General features: G+C 36.8%; 2 protein-coding genes across 2 annotated transcripts in view; one reads left to right on the top strand and one right to left on the bottom strand.

The window, feature by feature from the left end:
- MTMR7 (myotubularin related protein 7) overlaps nt 1–11,277 on the top strand; it is a 113,798-nt gene extending 102,521 nt beyond the window's left edge. Inside the window, exons 10-14 of the mRNA XM_012435228.3 lie at nt 1,577–1,626; nt 3,646–3,846; nt 5,102–5,242; nt 7,056–7,182; nt 9,138–11,277. Coding sequence (XP_012290651.1) covers nt 1,577–1,626; nt 3,646–3,846; nt 5,102–5,242; nt 7,056–7,182; nt 9,138–9,500 — 882 coding nt within the window. The 3' untranslated portion in view covers nt 9,501–11,277. The remainder of the gene's footprint in view (nt 1–1,576; nt 1,627–3,645; nt 3,847–5,101; nt 5,243–7,055; nt 7,183–9,137) is intronic.
- A 2-nt stretch (nt 11,278–11,279) lies between these two features.
- The window catches only part of VPS37A (VPS37A subunit of ESCRT-I), a 62,055-nt gene continuing 55,747 nt past the window's right edge, over nt 11,280–17,587 (bottom strand). Inside the window, exon 12 of the mRNA XM_012435229.3 lies at nt 11,280–14,074. The gene's annotated coding sequence lies outside the window, so the exon portion shown is untranslated. The remainder of the gene's footprint in view (nt 14,075–17,587) is intronic.

The following is a 17,587-nucleotide window of genomic DNA, read 5'->3' as shown; positions in this document are numbered from 1 at the left end:
TGCTTTCAACTACAGAGTATTGTATAGTAGCCTGGGATGGTGAAGTTTTGGCTAATCTGGTATAAGTTCCTTAAAATGAATTAACCTCTTAATCATGATTTGGTAGAAAGTGCGTTAGTCAGTCATGATCCGTGTTACAGAAGATGCTTAGAAAGGAGCCCTAATGGAATCTCTTTACTGCTGGGTCTCCGTTATTAATATCAGTAGCACCCTCAGACAAGAGAGAAGAGGCAAGCTCCCTCTCTGGGACCTTTTTCCTTTTTTGGAAGTGTCAGAGACCTTCCAATTACCTGTGATAGCACTGACACCTCAAAGCGATATTCCTGCTTCAGACCCCTGATGGACTGAGGTGAGGAGGGCCGAGATGAGGAGGTTGCCAGTCACACACTGCCCTTAGGCTGTTCTCCTGTACACATCCTTTTCTACCATCAGCTCATTCTCATTGTGCCCTATTAAATGTACAACCCAAAGAAAATGTCTTCAGAGTTGTAAAGAACAGACTTCCACCAGTCCATATCTCTTCGTAGGGGAAATCTCTGGCCACTTTAGAGCATTGGTGATATTGATCAGACTATCTATATTACTTGACTAAATCCAGGGTGGGTGCGGTGGCACACATCTGTAATCCCAGCATTTGGGGAGGCTGAGGAAGGAGGATTGCTGGAGCCCCAGAGCTCAAGACCAGCCTGGGCAACATAGTGAGACCTTGTCTCTACAAAAAAATAATAAAAAATAAGGCAGGTGTGGTAGAGCCCACCTGCGGTCCCGGCTACTTGGGAGGCTGAGGTTGGAGGATTGCTCGTGCTCAGGTCAGGGGTGCAGTCAGCTGTGATCGTGTCACTGCACTCCAGCCTACGTGACTGAGTGAGATCCTGTCTCAAAAATAAATTTTAAAATATAAAACAATATAAAATACAAAACCAAAATAACATAAAAATTTAAAAATAATTATCTGGACTGCTTCAGACTTATAAATTCATGTTAACCCTAATTCCAAAGTAGGGCTGAAACTTCAAATATACCCCAAAGCCATCCTGTTAGAATTCTTCTAATGTGTGGAAAATATCACTGAAAAACATTCCCATGTGTTTTTTGTCAAGAGATTGGTAACTGACATACTGAGAGGCAGCATCACACATTGGTTGAGATGGGGTTTGGAGTGGAGAGAGCTGGGCTGTGAAGTGGCATCTGCTTGCTAGTAGCATGATCTCGGGTGAATATGAAAACTCTTTCCTTCAGTTTCCCCTCTAAAAGTGAGAATACCTATCCCACAGTTAAATGAGATCATATGTAAAGGAATGTAAACAGTGCCTGGCACACAGGAAGCATTCAGTGGGTGGGGTTCCTACATTTTTATACATCCGTTTCCATTCAGTTCTTACGGATGACCTTCAACTTTGCCCTTGCCACCTGCATCTCTATATGGGTGGATAATGCCTGTTCACGCATTTGCAGGTTACTTGAGGATGGTGACTTCTGCCGAAAGTGCCTCTGAATTCCTCAACATTATTGGTTGTGTGATCTCTTTTTTTTTTGTTTGCTTCTCTCCATGACAGTTATATTCTTTCTTATGTAGGTATTAATTGAAAAGGACTGGATTTCCTTTGGTCATAAGTTTAATCACAGGTAAGTAATATTTAAGACTGTTGCTTTGAATGTTTAGAATAAAAGCACTGTTTCTGAAATTTTCAACTGAATGTCTATGGGAAAATGTCTTATTTTTGAAGTTTGTGTCTTATTCAGAAAGTTTAAGTTTTGTTGCATATGTCATATCATAGATAAATGAAGTTACAACTCTAATTCCTCTTGGTAATAGTTGGGCAGAACAAACTAATGTTAAATTGTTCTAGAAGAGACAGAGAATGCTTGTTAATTGTCCTAGTCAGGATCAGCCGTCCCTTTTTCCTGACATACACATTTGACTTACTAAATTACTCAATTTTAGAAGTGTAGACATTCACTTTAGGCTGCAAGTTGTGAAATGCCTGTGGAACAGTTTCTCTTTGCTCTTCTATAATTCTAAGGCATTTGTATCAGAGTGCGGTTTGTCCCAGATGTCTCTGGAGGGGTGATGAAGGACAGTGGCCCAGGCTTCAGAGCCAGACACAGATCCTGGATCCAACTCCAGATCCAGGCCATGGTATTCACTGTCTGGCCCTGGGCATCTGTCCTCTCTGACCCTTGGTCTCATTTGTGGAATGGGGATAGCGTCCTTCTACAGGGTTGTAGCATGGATGTTTAAAAAGTATAACTAGGCCAGTTGCAGGACCGGCCTGTGTAGTAGGCTCTCAACAGCTAGCAGCTGTTGTTTTTGGAGCCACCAGCCTCCTTTTGTCAGTGTTGTTGATGGCTGTATTGTGTTCTAGCACTCTCTACTCTTTGAATCTTAAATGGTATAGCTGTACTTAGTCTTTGGTGATTAAATTTAGGCAGCATGTTAAGTTTCATTAGTTTGATATATATTTTTTCAAATATTTTACTGTGTTTTCTTAAAATTCGAAGTGCATGCAACTGCCCAAGTATATTTTTGTAGTTTTTTGCTTTCAGCACTGTGATTTTCAGGAATTCTATTTTTATAATTATTTTTTCCAGGAAAGCATAGGAATTCCATTTTACAAAGGAGAAAACTAAAGCCCTCAATTAGATAAACTTCTTAACGTCATATTTCCAGTTTGGGGGTTAATACTATCTGCTAGGCAGTTAGGATCTCCAAGATAGGCGACAGATGACAGAACGAATATGGAAATGACTGAAGATCAGCTAGATAATATTTGTCTGATGAGGGCAAAACATTAATACTAGGCAACCCTTTTTAAAGCTACCAAAGGTGAGACACTGTAACATCTGAGAAGTTTCTAGACAATTTCCAATGTTCCCACTCTTGGGAAAACTCTGAAACTGACCATTGCTCATTTCTCTTCCTCAAGGTGATGCTCCATTACTAACATGAGGTTCTGTATTATTTTGTCTTTGATGACACCAAAACATCCTTTTGGATTCTCTGTAAAACTCACATAATAGTGTAAAGGGCCTAAGGAGTCTTCATTTTAAAATCAATACAAATTTGAGGGAGATTCTGATGTGCTCTTGAAAAGCAAAGCACTGAGAGATGTAATAAAAATACATGTGGAATCTGTGGTCACATGGAAATAAATCATGTGACAAGCTTTAACTGCTCTAGAAATGGGAATGCTCCTGACAGCGTGGGAAACCAAGTTGTCTTTCTTCCTCATCCCTTCCCAGCCAGACAGTGCAAAAAATGGAGAGCCCTAAAGCGGTTCGGACATTTCTTCTCACCCACTCATAAAGTGCAACATTTATTTTTAAAGTTTTAATGTACTTTTAAGGAATGAATTTAAAAATGCCCTTTTTCTGTGGAAAGTGTCTTTGAATTTTATGTTTTGCACTAATGCTTTCTTTTGTAACTATAACATGAACACATCCCTTCGATCCATACCTTCACTACAAAGTTGCTCTGGAAATCTGAATTTAAAAAGTTATTTTTCCATTTTTTTGTCATTGCAAGTTTATAAGGTAAGACTTATTTAGGAACTGGGGTTGCTTTTATGATGGTTTTTGCATTTATGGCTTTCTAATTTAAGAATAATTCTTGCCTTTAAAAGTCTGTAATGCTTTGTTTTATAGATACGGCAATCTAGATGGTGATCCAAAAGAAATCTCTCCCATTATTGACCAGTTCATTGAGTGTGTTTGGCAGCTAATGGAACAATTTCCCTGTGCCTTTGAGTTCAATGAGAGGTTTTTGATTCACATTCAACATCACATTTATTCCTGCCAGTTTGGAAACTTCCTATGTAACAGCCAAAAGGAGAGACGAGAACTCAAGTAAGTGTTTTGGTGTTGAATTTTTATCTAAAGATTTTGATGATTGAGAACTTTAGGTAGCCTTTCATAATTTTGAAGACTATTTTATTTAGTCACATACCTGTACTGACAGATTAAAGTTTTTTTTTTCCTGACATCATTTCAGAAACTGTTTAAATATCATCAACTGACAAAGATATATACAATTTCATTTTTTCCCTCAGTTTCTTCCTGATACACACAGATTGATAGACTTGATGCACGAATATTGAAAGGTAATTTTCTGGAGTCAGAGAAAGTGATTTTTGCATTTAAAAGGAAAAGATTAGGTATCTTTGGTGGCTATGCTACCATAATAAAAATGGGAAATTTAATTGGGAAAGCAAATATAAAACTAAAGCCATATTCAGACTAAAACTGTATTGATTTATCCCAGGGTAAAATTAGATAAAATGTGTACTTTAAAATAAGTAATAGTAAAAAATCTTAACAGTGATTTAGGCAGTATAAATAAGAGAACATTTTAAAAATTTTCATGGAATAAAATGACTTCAACTATGGTGTATACATTATCAGATTTAACTTTGGGAATTATCAGTTCAACTAAAATGGACTCCAGTAGTTTTACACTGAGTTGAGCATAAAGAAAATCAGTTTTTCTAGTGGATACTACTTTGTTTTCTCTAAGGAAGCTCAAGTGTGATTCCTGATAAATGGAGATGATTTGAAAGCAGCAGAGTGCATCCTTTAGGGTCACCTGTTTTCCTATACAGTTTTGTGGTTTCTTGTACCTGACTAGCCAATTTTAATAGTATCTGCTTGGGTCTGAATATTGCTTTTCCACTTACTAGCTATAGGACTTTGGGAAACTACTTACTCTCTCCATTCCTCAATTTCCTCATCTGTGAAGTGGACTTACAGCAATTCAGTGAGGATTAAATGAGAGAAAATGTGAAACGTTTAAAATAGTGTCTGACAGATTATAAATGTCCAATGACTATTTGGGGGAAAAACTCCCCCCAAAAGAACAGCTATTAAAAAAAATAAAGGAATTCAACACCTTGTTAAGGCCAGTACAGATGGTGGTGAAGTTGAGATTATTACAGTATTCTCCCCTGTACCATGAAGCCACCAAGATTATAAATTTACCTGCTATAGAACAGAGACACACAGTTTTCAGATAACAATTATTAGTTCCTTTCAGCTTTAATATAACATATATACCATGCGTAAGAACCAAAATAGGTCATTTAGAGACTGATTTTCTTTCTAACAGGATTCAAGAAAGAACATACTCATTATGGGCTCACCTCTGGAAGAATCGGGCCGACTACCTGAATCCTCTTTTTAGAGCTGATCACAGCCAGACCCAGGGAACCCTTCATCTCCCTACAACACCATGCAACTTCATGTACAAGTATGTAAACTCTTGGGAACTTTGTAGCTATGGTATGAACTTGGATTCTGGTATCATTTAACATTCAGAGGTCAAAGTGTATGAAACACTGATCTGTGAGATGTTTGTTGACACAAAAGAGAAAGATGCTTGAATATCTGATTTGGTATTTTTGCCAGTGTCTCCATTACCTCTTTATTCCTCCTAAAAGTGGAATTCTCTTTAGGAGTTGATGTTTTATAACAATGATATCATAAAAAGGTAAGTTCCAATTTATTTTTAAAAGCCAATGAAAGAGAATAATGCAAATGCCTTAAGTCAAATGTGGAATCACAAGTTTCAACAGTGATCATGACATATTAAGGTTAGCACAGAAGTAATTGTGGTTTTTGCCATTAGTTTAAACAACAAAAAGACAAAAACTGAAATTTTACATCAACATAATAGCTTGCCTTTTGTCTCCAGTGAATCAAGTCCTAGTGGAAGTACTTCCCTTGTGGAAATTATGTTAAGATTGTATATATCAGGATGGAGAGAGCAGGATGGCATCCTATAGGTTCTACTAGGTATGTGTTAGATATGTATGTATTTTCCTTTGGCTTCCTTGCTAAGGTTGTATAGTATGAAAAAGTAACTCAGTGGTCAAAAAAAAAGGTAGACTGTGCAGAATAGACAGAAATCCCATCTCTTTTTTCCTACTCACTCCCAACACACACTTGATGGCTTTTCTTCCTCTATAGAGTTCGTTTCTCAAGGTTTTTTTCTTTATTATTTCAATCTATTTTCTCAGAATTTATAGCAGAATATTAATTCGATCATAATAAAGGAAAAAGCCTCCATAGTGTGTATAAAACAAGTTTTAAGGGCTGTTGAGGTATGACCAATTGGATTGAAGCTAATTTGTTATTAATAGCCAGTCAACAAATATTTTATTGAGGATCAAACACTGTTCTGGGCACTGTGGATAAAACAATGACACCAAGTCGTTGCCCTCAAAGTACTTTACTTTTCTACATAAATAAAATAGTGGGTCTAAGGATAACCCTATGATAACACCATTTTTCTCATTTGCACTCCAGCATCCTTTGGTGTGTAGGATAAAAAGGGATTTATTGGTCGGGCGCAGTAGCCCACGCCTGTAATCTCAGCACTTTGGGAGGCTAGGCAGGTGGATCACCTGAGGTCAGGAGTTCAAGACCAGCCTGACCAACATGGTGAAACCCCGTCTCTACTAAAAAAATTACAAAATTAGCCAGGCATGGTGGCACATGCCTGTAATCTGAGCTACTCCAGAGACTGAGGCAGGAGAATCACTTGAACCTGGGATGTGGAGGTTGCAGTGAGCTGAGATCACACCATTGCACTCCAGCCTGGGCAACAAGAGCAAAACTTTGTCTCTAAAAAAATTTATTGCAAATGCAAATGTCAACTTTTAGTGTTTAGTGGTAGTGATAAAACAAAAGGGAAAAGTTGCAACTTTAAGATTTCCTTTGTAACTGAAAGATTCTAAATATACAATCACTAATTTTCAAAGTTCAAAACTAAGCCAGGTTACATGTGCTATTTCAATTTTAGAAAAATGTATTCTGTGTTTTCTAATTCATATATACAAGTAGACTTTTCATAAACTTATTCTCCACAAAAGGCATTTATTGACCCAAGGAAAAAAACAATCAACACGAAATTTTTACCTTAGGTAGTGGCTTTTTTGAGGCTGAAATCTGCATTTGGTTATTAATAAGACTGTGGTATCACAGATACCTTATAAGACTTGAGGGTGTGAATTTTCATATTGTGATAAGGTAGTATCATAACACTCTGCTGTCCTTTCCAGGTTTTGGAGTGGAATGTATAACCGCTTTGAAAAGGGGATGCAGCCCCGACAATCAGTTACAGATTACCTGATGGCAGTGAAGGAGGAAACTCAGCAGCTAGAGGAAGAACTAGAGGCCTTGGAAGAGGTAAGACATACTTGCTTTGTTAATCTGTTGTCTGTGCTTATTTCTTAAAGAGCATGGCTTCATGAAGGCCTCTTAAGATTCAGTGCAACACAACCATTTCGCATTTTTAGCCAGTAGAGAACCTGAAACACAAGCCCATCCAGGTGAGTACTCAGATAACTGAAGCCTAAACCTAGGCATTTAATGCATTTCGGACATCGGGCTTGTGGTTCAGTTCCACAATTTGCTAAACTAGTTGGTTCTTCCTTATTTTAGGTCAGATTTTTTGGTTTCTGTTATTTGAGAGTACCAAAATTAATTCTTTCTGGAAATATGTGAAAAAGAATAAAATTAAATATATGTACTTGTAAAAATCTTTCTCCACTTTAAAAAATTATGTAACTATCATTGATCTAAAATAGGCGAGACTGATTATGAAATCTATCTTTTGGCTTCTGTAACTTCCCTGTACTTGGATAGGGAGGTTATAATAAAATGTTTTTCCTAATTGGATAACTTTGTTTTCACTGGTACCACTGTAGTTTATGAAATCTTAGGATTCTATTAGTCTATTCTAGCAGTCTTTTTATTGAAATAAACATTTTAAAAATTACTTAGAATATCTAAATGTACCTTAATTTTAAAACTGACTCTTTCTTATTACAAAGTTAGAATTCCTTAGGCTAGCATTTGAGATTTTCTCTTTTCAACTTTATTTTCCATGCAAACATTTAACTGTTTCTGCTGCTTATACACAATTTAGACCTTCCTACCTTTGTGTTTTTCCTCTCACTGTCCCTCCTGCCAGGAATACTTACTAGCCATCACCAGAATGTTCACGTTTAAATCTTTTATTACAGTCCTGTTAAAATGTTCCTTGCTCCCTGAAATTTACTCTGCTCTCTTCCTTGTTATCACTCCATTTCTCTTCAAGAACTTTTGCCATTTTAAGATTCCTACATTGCATGAACTCTGCCTCTCTCTGCTCCACTACTCCACGTTCCTTAGGGCTGGGTCTCCATTTCTCTCTTTTCCTCACACTGCCCAGCACAGTGCTTTTGCACATAACCTAAATGAATGCTTTTTGAATGAATACATAATACTTGATTTTAAAACACCTCCTCTGCTAACATCAAAACATGCAATCTGGTGAAATGCATTCTGAACAACCCAAGTGTCTATGACATGATGAATGGAGAAACAAAATGTGGTATATCCATGTAATGGAATACTGTTTAGCCAGAAAAAGGAATGAAGTACTGATACATGCTATACCATGAATGAACTTTGAGAATATAAGCTAAGCGAAAGAAGCCAGACACAAAAAGCCACATATTGTATTATTCCATATATATAAAACATCTGGACTAGGCAAATTCATAGAAAGTCGATTAGTAGTAGCCAGGGGCTGTGGGGAGATAGGAATGGGGAATGACTGTTAATGAGTATGGGGTTTTCTTTTGGCAGTGGCGTCATGGGTGGTGATGACAGTATTTTAGAATTAGTAGTGATCATTGCACAACCTTGTGAATATAACTAAAAACCACTGAATTGTATACCAAGAAGGTGAACTTCATGGTAAGATAATTGTATCTCAATTTAAAAGTTAGATGATAAACACTTCATTCCTGATTTAAAAAAAATATTTTTTGAGTTCATGGGATGAGAATCATCATATGAAACCATGTAGGTATAGAAAGGAGGGAAACTAGTGATCACAGGGTGCTTCACCTGTGCTATATTGTTTATAATTATAGAAAACCTATGTCAAGGCCAGTAGTATCATCCTTATATTAAAGAAAGCAGGCCTCACAGATTTTGCCCAAGGTCATAAAGTCCAAGTTTGAGCTCACATTGATATGAGTCCCATGTTCTTAACATTATACCCACCTGGGAGGTAATAAATGCTGAAAGCATACATATAGAGGAAAAGATAAATTATGATATTTCTGCTGAAATTGTTCTTTCTTTCTTAGAGGCTGGAAAAAATTCAAAAGGTCCAGTTAAATTGCACTAAGGTGAAGAGTAAGCAAAGTGAACCCAGCAAGCACTCAGGGTTTTCTACCTCAGACAACAGCATAGCCAACACTCCCCAGGATTACAGTGGGAATATGAAATCATTTCCATCCCGGAGCCCTTCACAAGGCGATGAAGATTCTGCTCTGATTCTAACCCAAGACAATTTGAAAAACTCAGATCCAGATCTGTCAGCCAACAGTGACCAGGAGTCTGGGGTGGAGGATCTGAGCTGTCGGTCTCCAAGTGGTGGTGAGCATGCACCGAGTGAAGATAGTGGCAAGGACCGGGATTCTGATGAAGCTGTGTTTCTCACTGCCTGAAGTTTCCCTTTGGAGTTCCAAAGTAAAGGACACACAAGCAACACTTACAAAAATAAGGGAACACAGGCAGTTTATCATATAAACAAGAAACGGTACATGTCATTGAGAACTATTTTAATGCAGCTATGAAAAGGGAAACAAGTGCCCAGCTCTTGATTTCTTAGATACTGAAGAGGACGTAGTCATTTCGTTTATCAAATATAAGGAAAATTATTTACCATTTTGAAGCTCATCCTAGACTATGAAAATTATATTCACTATAGAGCAATTACTTCTGTTATTACCTAAAGTTATCAATATATATCTTCCTTGTCATAGCATGCATCTCTTAAAAAGCCTCAACTTCTTTCCCTCACATCTGTGATCATTATGAATCTTTTAGTTCACTTCCAGATGCATATTTTGTGTTTTCAAAAGCATCTGACATTATCTTCCTTTCTGACCCTCTTATCCATATTTAGAAAAACAGGCACATTGTTGAGATGCATCCTTTTTGGTTAACAGATATACTCCTAAGGAGCTTTTAATTGCTTAAGCTTATCAGGAATAATCATCACTTTAACTTTTCCTGGATATTTTGAATTGTTAGAATAATTTTGTTGCCTTTCTCTGAGATCTATAGTCTGTTTCTCCTCATTATTTAAAAATGCTAAAATTTATATCACACTTTTTCTCTAACAATGACTTAATACCTAACAAGGTAGAAGCAACATTCATTTTCCTGGTCTTATATATGAATTTAAGTATTAGTTTTCTTGTAATAACAACCTTTTACTACTATTCTAGAGACGACAGTGTGAGCCAAGCACCAGCCTGATCTCAAAGTATAGCATTATAAAGTTGTTAGTAGGGTAAAACATCTGTGAGGGAAAATTCAGTTAAGAACCAGAGAATTTGGTTGTCAAGTCTGTTTAATGAAGGGAATCAGTTTTGTAATCTATCATTTTAGAAATTATATAACTGGCTAATATGTTTTACTTAACATTAGTAACATGTCATGACCACTGACTGCTGAAAGTTCGAGTTTTTGTTTTGTTAAAGGACACATTTGAGGGAGAGTCACTCCCGTCTGAGGAGTAAAAAAAAAGACTTCACTAGGTGACCTAAATGAAACTTAATGGAGAAAAGTTGCCACGTTTGGACAGAGATAAATGATACTCACACCGTATGGTTTTAATATATTAGTACATTCTAGAATGTAAAAGGATTAATTTAAACTTTACAATTTACATCGATATTTTGAATATACAATTTTTTTATGGGAGAATGTATTACATTTTGCTGAAATTAGAACAAAGTCAAGAGAAAGGGCAAGAAAGCAACACTGCTGATCTCTAGTATGAAAGATTGGAGGAAGTGTGGCAATATATATAAATGAAAAAATGTAATTGTGTTCATCATATTTAAAAATAGAATATATTAAAGAACTGTGATATAAAAGTACTGTTAATGTAAAAAATAAAGCAAGTGTAATTCTTTAACAATATAAAATTTGAGCATTCTCTGCTGAGCACTTCCCAAATTAAGTACAAGGAATGTTTATTCATTTTCTGCAATATACTGTATGTAATAGGGAATACCTTGCTAAAATGATAAATACTTAGGATATAGTGGTGATGGCTTTCACCTTTTTATAATAGAACTCACTTCACACCATTCTTGTAGCTGTCCACTCTTAGAAACTTTGTTGCCTAATATTGAGGATGCGGCTTTAATTTCTTCCATTTGGCAGTGTATGTCTATAAAAACAATAAAAATTTTTTAAAAAATGACAGCGTATGCCAAAAAGCACTATGCATTTATTTGAAAAGCAAATAGTATAAATATTTGATGTTTTAAAATGTAGTTTTTTAATGACATCTTCCACATCGTAGTCATAAACTTTTTTTAGTCTCCTCAACTTTACAAGACATAATTTATGTAACATGTTCATCTACTTATTAGAAGTTAACCTAGCACTAAGATTTATATAAAAGGTTACATTTATTGCTTATTAAAACTTTACTTTCACAGATTCTTCAAAGAGCATGGCTAATCCAACAAGACTAAAATATCTAATACTGCATTTTCATTTAAAGTCAAACATTAATCAGGAAGTGTTTTATTGAGAACAGCGGTTTAAAGCATAGGGAATAAACCAGTATAAAATTGATTTGAGGCATATTACTTCCCAATTAGTAATACTCAGAGCTCAGGTGATTTATTCTTTCAGTCTGATATGAAATAGGTAAGAATTTTAACCATGACCCAGCAAATCAGTTACTGAACTTTTTATAGAATAATGGAAGGTGAAGATCTGAGAGGGAAAGCCTAGAATAATTTTTATTCTTTAAGAGCACATGATTACTTTCTCCTCCTAAAAATGAATCTGAGCCATCCTTCGATTTAAGCATATATAAATCTGTGTCAAGCACCCTCTATTCTGATACAAATTTCCTAGTCTTATGCCTAGAAATTTCTTTCAACTTTGAAGTGGATGTCTTTAGTTTATATCTCATTGATTTAGAATTTTCTTCTATTTTGAGACATTAACCTTTAAATCTCTACTTATGACAAACTCCTGATTAATAACTTCTAAGTATTCCTCTATAATTCTGATTTCCATCTTGTCTTGTAAAGTAAAACCAGAATACCAACTTTGACATGCATTTCATTTTTCCGCTGGCACTGCTTCTCCAATATGGCCAATTTTTATGAAGAAAATATATAGCCATAAAATTAGAAAAAATGGTCACTTAATTTCTGTTGCAAAAACAGAACCCACATTCATACGGGTATATTCAAATGCAGATTCTTTTCATCCTGGGTGACATATATAACCTTTATCTGAACTGTGTATTAAATGCAGATAATCGTTAATTTAATGACTGGGTTGTAAGAAGGTTATCTAACGAATGAATTTTGAAGAACCTAACCCGAGTTAACTGGTATACAATGAAACTAGGATAGTTCAAGTTTAAAGAATAAAAAACACTGAGGTGAACTACTCATGTGATTATGTAGAAGAGATTTACTCTGTAAGAAAATGTTTTGATTTTGTTGTTCGCAAAATATTGAGACTATTATATCTTCTATTGCAGTAATTGCTGGGAAAATTAAGCTCTAGTTGCCAGTACAGTAAGGAAAGGATTTTGAATATCCAAGACTATCATAAATTTGAAACACTCTTACCTCAGTTATCCATAAACCGGGAGTAGCAATTATTCCCTCCTCAGCCGGTTATTTTGAAGATTTAACAGCATGCCCTTAGCACAGTGCTAGGGAGACAATCCAAGTTATGTTCTGTATCCAACATTGTATCTTTATAGTCCATGTGACTACTTGCCTTCCACAGACTAAGAAGCATGTTTCAGTTCTAACAAAATAATTTTGTTTCTCCTATAACTTTGTTGCCAAAAACATGGATAGGAAGAACAGAAATATTTTAAAAAGACAATCTATATTGTATGCTGGTGTTGGAAGGACAATCATACTGGGATGAAATTTAAAGGAAATTATGCTTCAGTTTGTTTTTTAATTTAGATGGTACCTTACCAAGCCTGCATGCCTTTTTCCTTCATAAGCTTTTAGGAGTACCCAAGAAATATGTCAATTTTGTGACATGGTGTAGAAGCAAATTATTGAAAATAGTACAAGAGAACCCTTAAATTCATTAAAAATTAGGATTACCTAAAAATTCAATTTTACTTATTACTAGAGCTTTTCTCTTAGGAAAAGTAACTCACAGTAAAGGTCAGAAAAGTTCACTGACTTTTTTTGTGTATAGATTAGCTGTATATTAACATAAAGACTGTTTTAAACATTAGGAATTTAGAAAACCTATCCAAACAGAAACCTACTAAATACTTATTTTTTAAAAATTAGCATGAGAGTTCGTGTTGGACTGCTTTAAATGAAAGGCAATTTTTTTTTTCTATTAGGTAAAATATTTACTTGTATTGCTTCTTAAATGCATCTTTAGTTTTAAAAATGAAACAATATATAAGAATAGCTGGTTTATTCTTTTGATTTATTGTAGGTATTAAAAGTTACTTTTTTGAGATGGCACATAGGCAGGTTTGGTGTTTCCTAATACTATGAATATTTTAAAAACAAATTGCTTTTGAAAGTTTTATCCAGAAAGAAAGAAAAATAAGAGTTTTCTCACAGTTGAAAATAGTTTTTCAAAAAAGGTTAAGAGAAAAAAAATCTAAATATCATTCTTGATAAAGAAATGCAGCTTCAAGTTAAAAATACAAATTTAAATGAAGTTTTATAAAATATTAAAAACTAGCTAAAATTACATGCAAAGGCATTTAATCAATAGAAGAGGAACAGCGGTGGAACTTAAATATGATGGCATTTATCAACAATAAATAAACATTTCAGTGCAAATAGTGCAGAAAAATTTCTCAAAGTAAAGATCATAGCAATGATTCCAATCTGTACAAAATCAGTCTCAGTTCTGTATACAATCTATATAGAATATCTGTGAATTTAGCCACTGATGAAGACCAGTTTGCAAACCATAAATACAAAACAGTGTTTAATTTTGTGTCCCATTCTTCTCTCAGCAGTTCATGTTTCCAGAAAATCTAGAAAGAAAACAATTTTAAAAAACCCTAAGATTTAAGATGACAGATTTGTATCCCTTTACGTTATCTTGCAATTAATATTTGCCTGTAGGGGCTCCCAGGCAAGATGGTCAAAGAGAAACAGTTCTGGTCTGCAGCTCCCAGCAAGATCAATGTAGAAGGCGGGTGATTTCTGCATTTCTAACTGAGGTACCTGGTTCACCTCACTGGTACTGGTTAGACAGTGGGTGCAGCCCATGGAGGGCGAGCAGAAGCAAAGTGGGGTGTCACCTCACCCAAGAGGCACAAGGGGTTGGGGAACTCCCTCCTCTAGCCAAGGGAAGCCATAAGGGACCCTGCTGTGAGGGACAGAACTATCCAGCCCAGAAACTATGCTTTTCCCATGGTCTTTACAACCCACAGACCAGGAAATTCTTTTGGGTGCCTATTCCACCAGGGCCCTGGGTTTCAAGCACAAAACTGGGCAGCTGTTCAGGCAGAGACAATGAGCTAGCTGCACGTTTTTTTTTCCATACCCCACTGGTGCCTGGAACGCCAGTGAGACAGAACCCTTCACTCCCTTGGAAAGGGGTTGATGTCAGGGAGCCAAGTGTTCTAGCTCAGCGAATCCTACTCCCATGGAACCCACCCAGCTAAGATCCACTGGCTTGAAATTCTCGCTGTCAGCACAGCAGTCTGAAGTCGACCTGGGACACTCAAGCTTGGTGCAGGGAGGGACATACGCCATTACTGATGCTTCATTAGGCAGTTTTCCCCTCAAAGTGTAAACAAAGCCACTAGGAAGTTCCAACTCGGTGGAACCCATCCCAGTGCCACAAAGCCACTATAACCAGATTGCCTCTCTAGATTCTTCCTCTCTGGGCAGGGCATCTCTAAAAGAAAGGCAGCAGCCCCAGTCAGGGTCTTATAGATGAAACTCTCATCTCCCTGGGACAGAGAACCTGGGGGAAGGGGTGGCTGTAGACACAGTTTCTGCAGACTTAAATGTTCCTGCCTGCCAGCTCTGAAGAGAGCAGTGGATCTCCCAGCACAGTGCTTGAGCTCTGCTAAGGGACAGACTGTCTCCTCAAGTAGGTCCCTGACCCCCGTGTCTCCTGACAGGGAGACACCTCCCAGCAGGGGTTGGCAGACACCTTATACAGGAGAGCTCCAGCTGGCATCTAGCAGGTGCCCTTCTGGGATCAGCTTCTAGGGGAAGGAGCAGGCAGCAATCTTTGCTGTTCTGCAGCCTCCGCTGGTGATACCCTGGCAAATAGAGTCTGGAGGGGACCCCCAGGAAACACCAGCAGACCTGCAGAAGAGTTTTCCTTCCTGTTAAAAGGAAAACAAACAGAAAGCAATAGTATCAACATTAACAAAAAGGATGACCAGGCAAAAACTCCATCTGAAGGTCACCAACAGCAAAGACCAAAGGTAGATAAATCCATGAAGATGAGGAAAAACCAGCACAAAACAGCTGAAAATGCCAAAAACCAGAATGCCTCTTCTCCTCCAAAGGATCACAACTCCTCGCCAGCAAGGGAACAAAACTGGATGGAGAATTAGTTTGATGAACTGACATAAGTAGGCTTCAGAAGGTGGGTAATAACAAATTTCTCCAAGCTAAAGGAGCATGTTCTGAAAGCAAGGAAGCTACGAACCTTGATAAAAGGTTAGAGGAATTGCTGACTAGAATAACCAGTTTAGAAAAGAACATAAATGACCTGATGGAGCTGAAAAACACAGCATGAGAACTTCATGAAGCATACAAAACTATCAATAGCCAAACTGATCAAGCGGAAGGATATCAGAGATTGAAGATCAACTTTATGAAATAAAGTACGAATACAAGATTAGAGAAAAAAGAATGAACAAACAAAGCCTCCAAGAAATATGGGACTATGTGAAAAGGCCAAACCTACATTTGATTGGTGTACCTCAGAGTGATGGGGAGAATGGAAACAAGTTGGAATACACACTTCAGGATATTATCCAGGAGAAGTTCCCCAACCTAGCAAGATAGGCCAACATTCAAATTCAGAAATTACAGAGAATACAACAAAGATACTCCTCAAGAAGAGTAACCCCAAGACACATAATCGTCAGATTCACCAAGGTTGAAATGAAGGAAAAAATGTTAGGGGCAGCCAGTGAGAACAGTCAGGTTACCCACAAAGGGAAGCCCATCAGACTAACAGTGTTATCTCTCTGCAGAAACCCTACAAGCTGGAAGAGTGTGGAGCCAATACTCAACATTCTTAAAGAAAAGAATTTTCAACCCAGAATTTCATATCCAGCCAAACTGAGCTTTATAAGTGAAGGAGAAATAAACCTTTATAGACAAGCAAATGCTGAGGGATTTTGTCCCACCAGGCCTGCCTTACAAGAACTCCTGAAGGAAGCACTAAATATGGAAAGGAACAACTGGTACCAGCCACTGCAAAAACAATCCAAAATGTAAAGATCATCAACACTATGAAGAAACTGAATCAACTAATGGGCAAAATAACCAGCTAGCATCATAATGACAGCATCAAAGTCACACATAACAATACTAACCTTAAATGTAATGGGCTAAATGCCCCAATTAAAAGACACAGACTGGCAAATTGGATAAAAAGTCAAGACCCATCAATGTACTGTATTCAGGAGACCCATTTCACATGCAAAATCACACACAGGCTCAAAATAAAGGGACACAGGAAGATTTACCAAGCAAATGCAGAGCAAAAAAAAGCAGAGGTTGCACTCCTAGTCTCTGATAAAACAGACTTTAAACCAAAAAAGATCAAAAAAGACAAGGGCATTACATAATTGTAAAGGGATCAATGCAACAGGAAGAGCTAACTATCCTAAATATATATACAGCAAATATAGGAGCACCCAGATTCATAAAGCAAGTTCTTAGAGACCTACAAAGAGACAGACTCTTGCACAATAATAGTGGGAGATTTTAACAACTCACTGTCAATATTAGATCAATGAGACAGAAAATTAACAAGGATATTGAAAAAATGAACTCAGCTCTCTACCAAGCAGACCTTAAAAGACATCTACAAAACTCTCCACACCAAATCAACATACATTCTTCTCAGCACCACATAGCACTTATTCTAAAATCAACCACATAATTGGAAGTAAAACACTCCTCAGCTAATGCAAAATAACAGAAATCATAACAAACAGTCTCTCAGACCACAGTGCAATCAAATTAAAACTCAGGATTAAGAAACTCACTCAAAACTACACAACTACATGGAAACTGAACGACCTGCTCCTGAATGACTACTGGGTAAATAACAAAATTAAGGCAGAAATAAGTAAGTTATTTGAAACCAATGAGAACAAAGACACAATGTACTAGAATATCTGGGACACAGCTAAAGCAGTGTGTAGAGGGACATTTATAGCACTAAATGCCATAGGAGACAGTGGGAAAGACCTAAAATTGACCCCTGAACATCACAATTAAAAGAAGTAGAGAAACAAGAGCAAACAAAATCAAAAGCTAGCAGAAGACAAGAAATAACCAAG

Source organism: Aotus nancymaae, unplaced genomic scaffold, assembly GCF_030222135.1.
Source record: "Aotus nancymaae isolate 86718 unplaced genomic scaffold, 86718_ANA_hifiasm-v0.15.2.pri h1tg000079l, whole genome shotgun sequence".
Taxonomy (NCBI): Eukaryota; Metazoa; Chordata; class Mammalia; order Primates; family Aotidae; genus Aotus; species Aotus nancymaae.
This window is presented reverse-complemented; position numbering and strand designations above follow the sequence as displayed.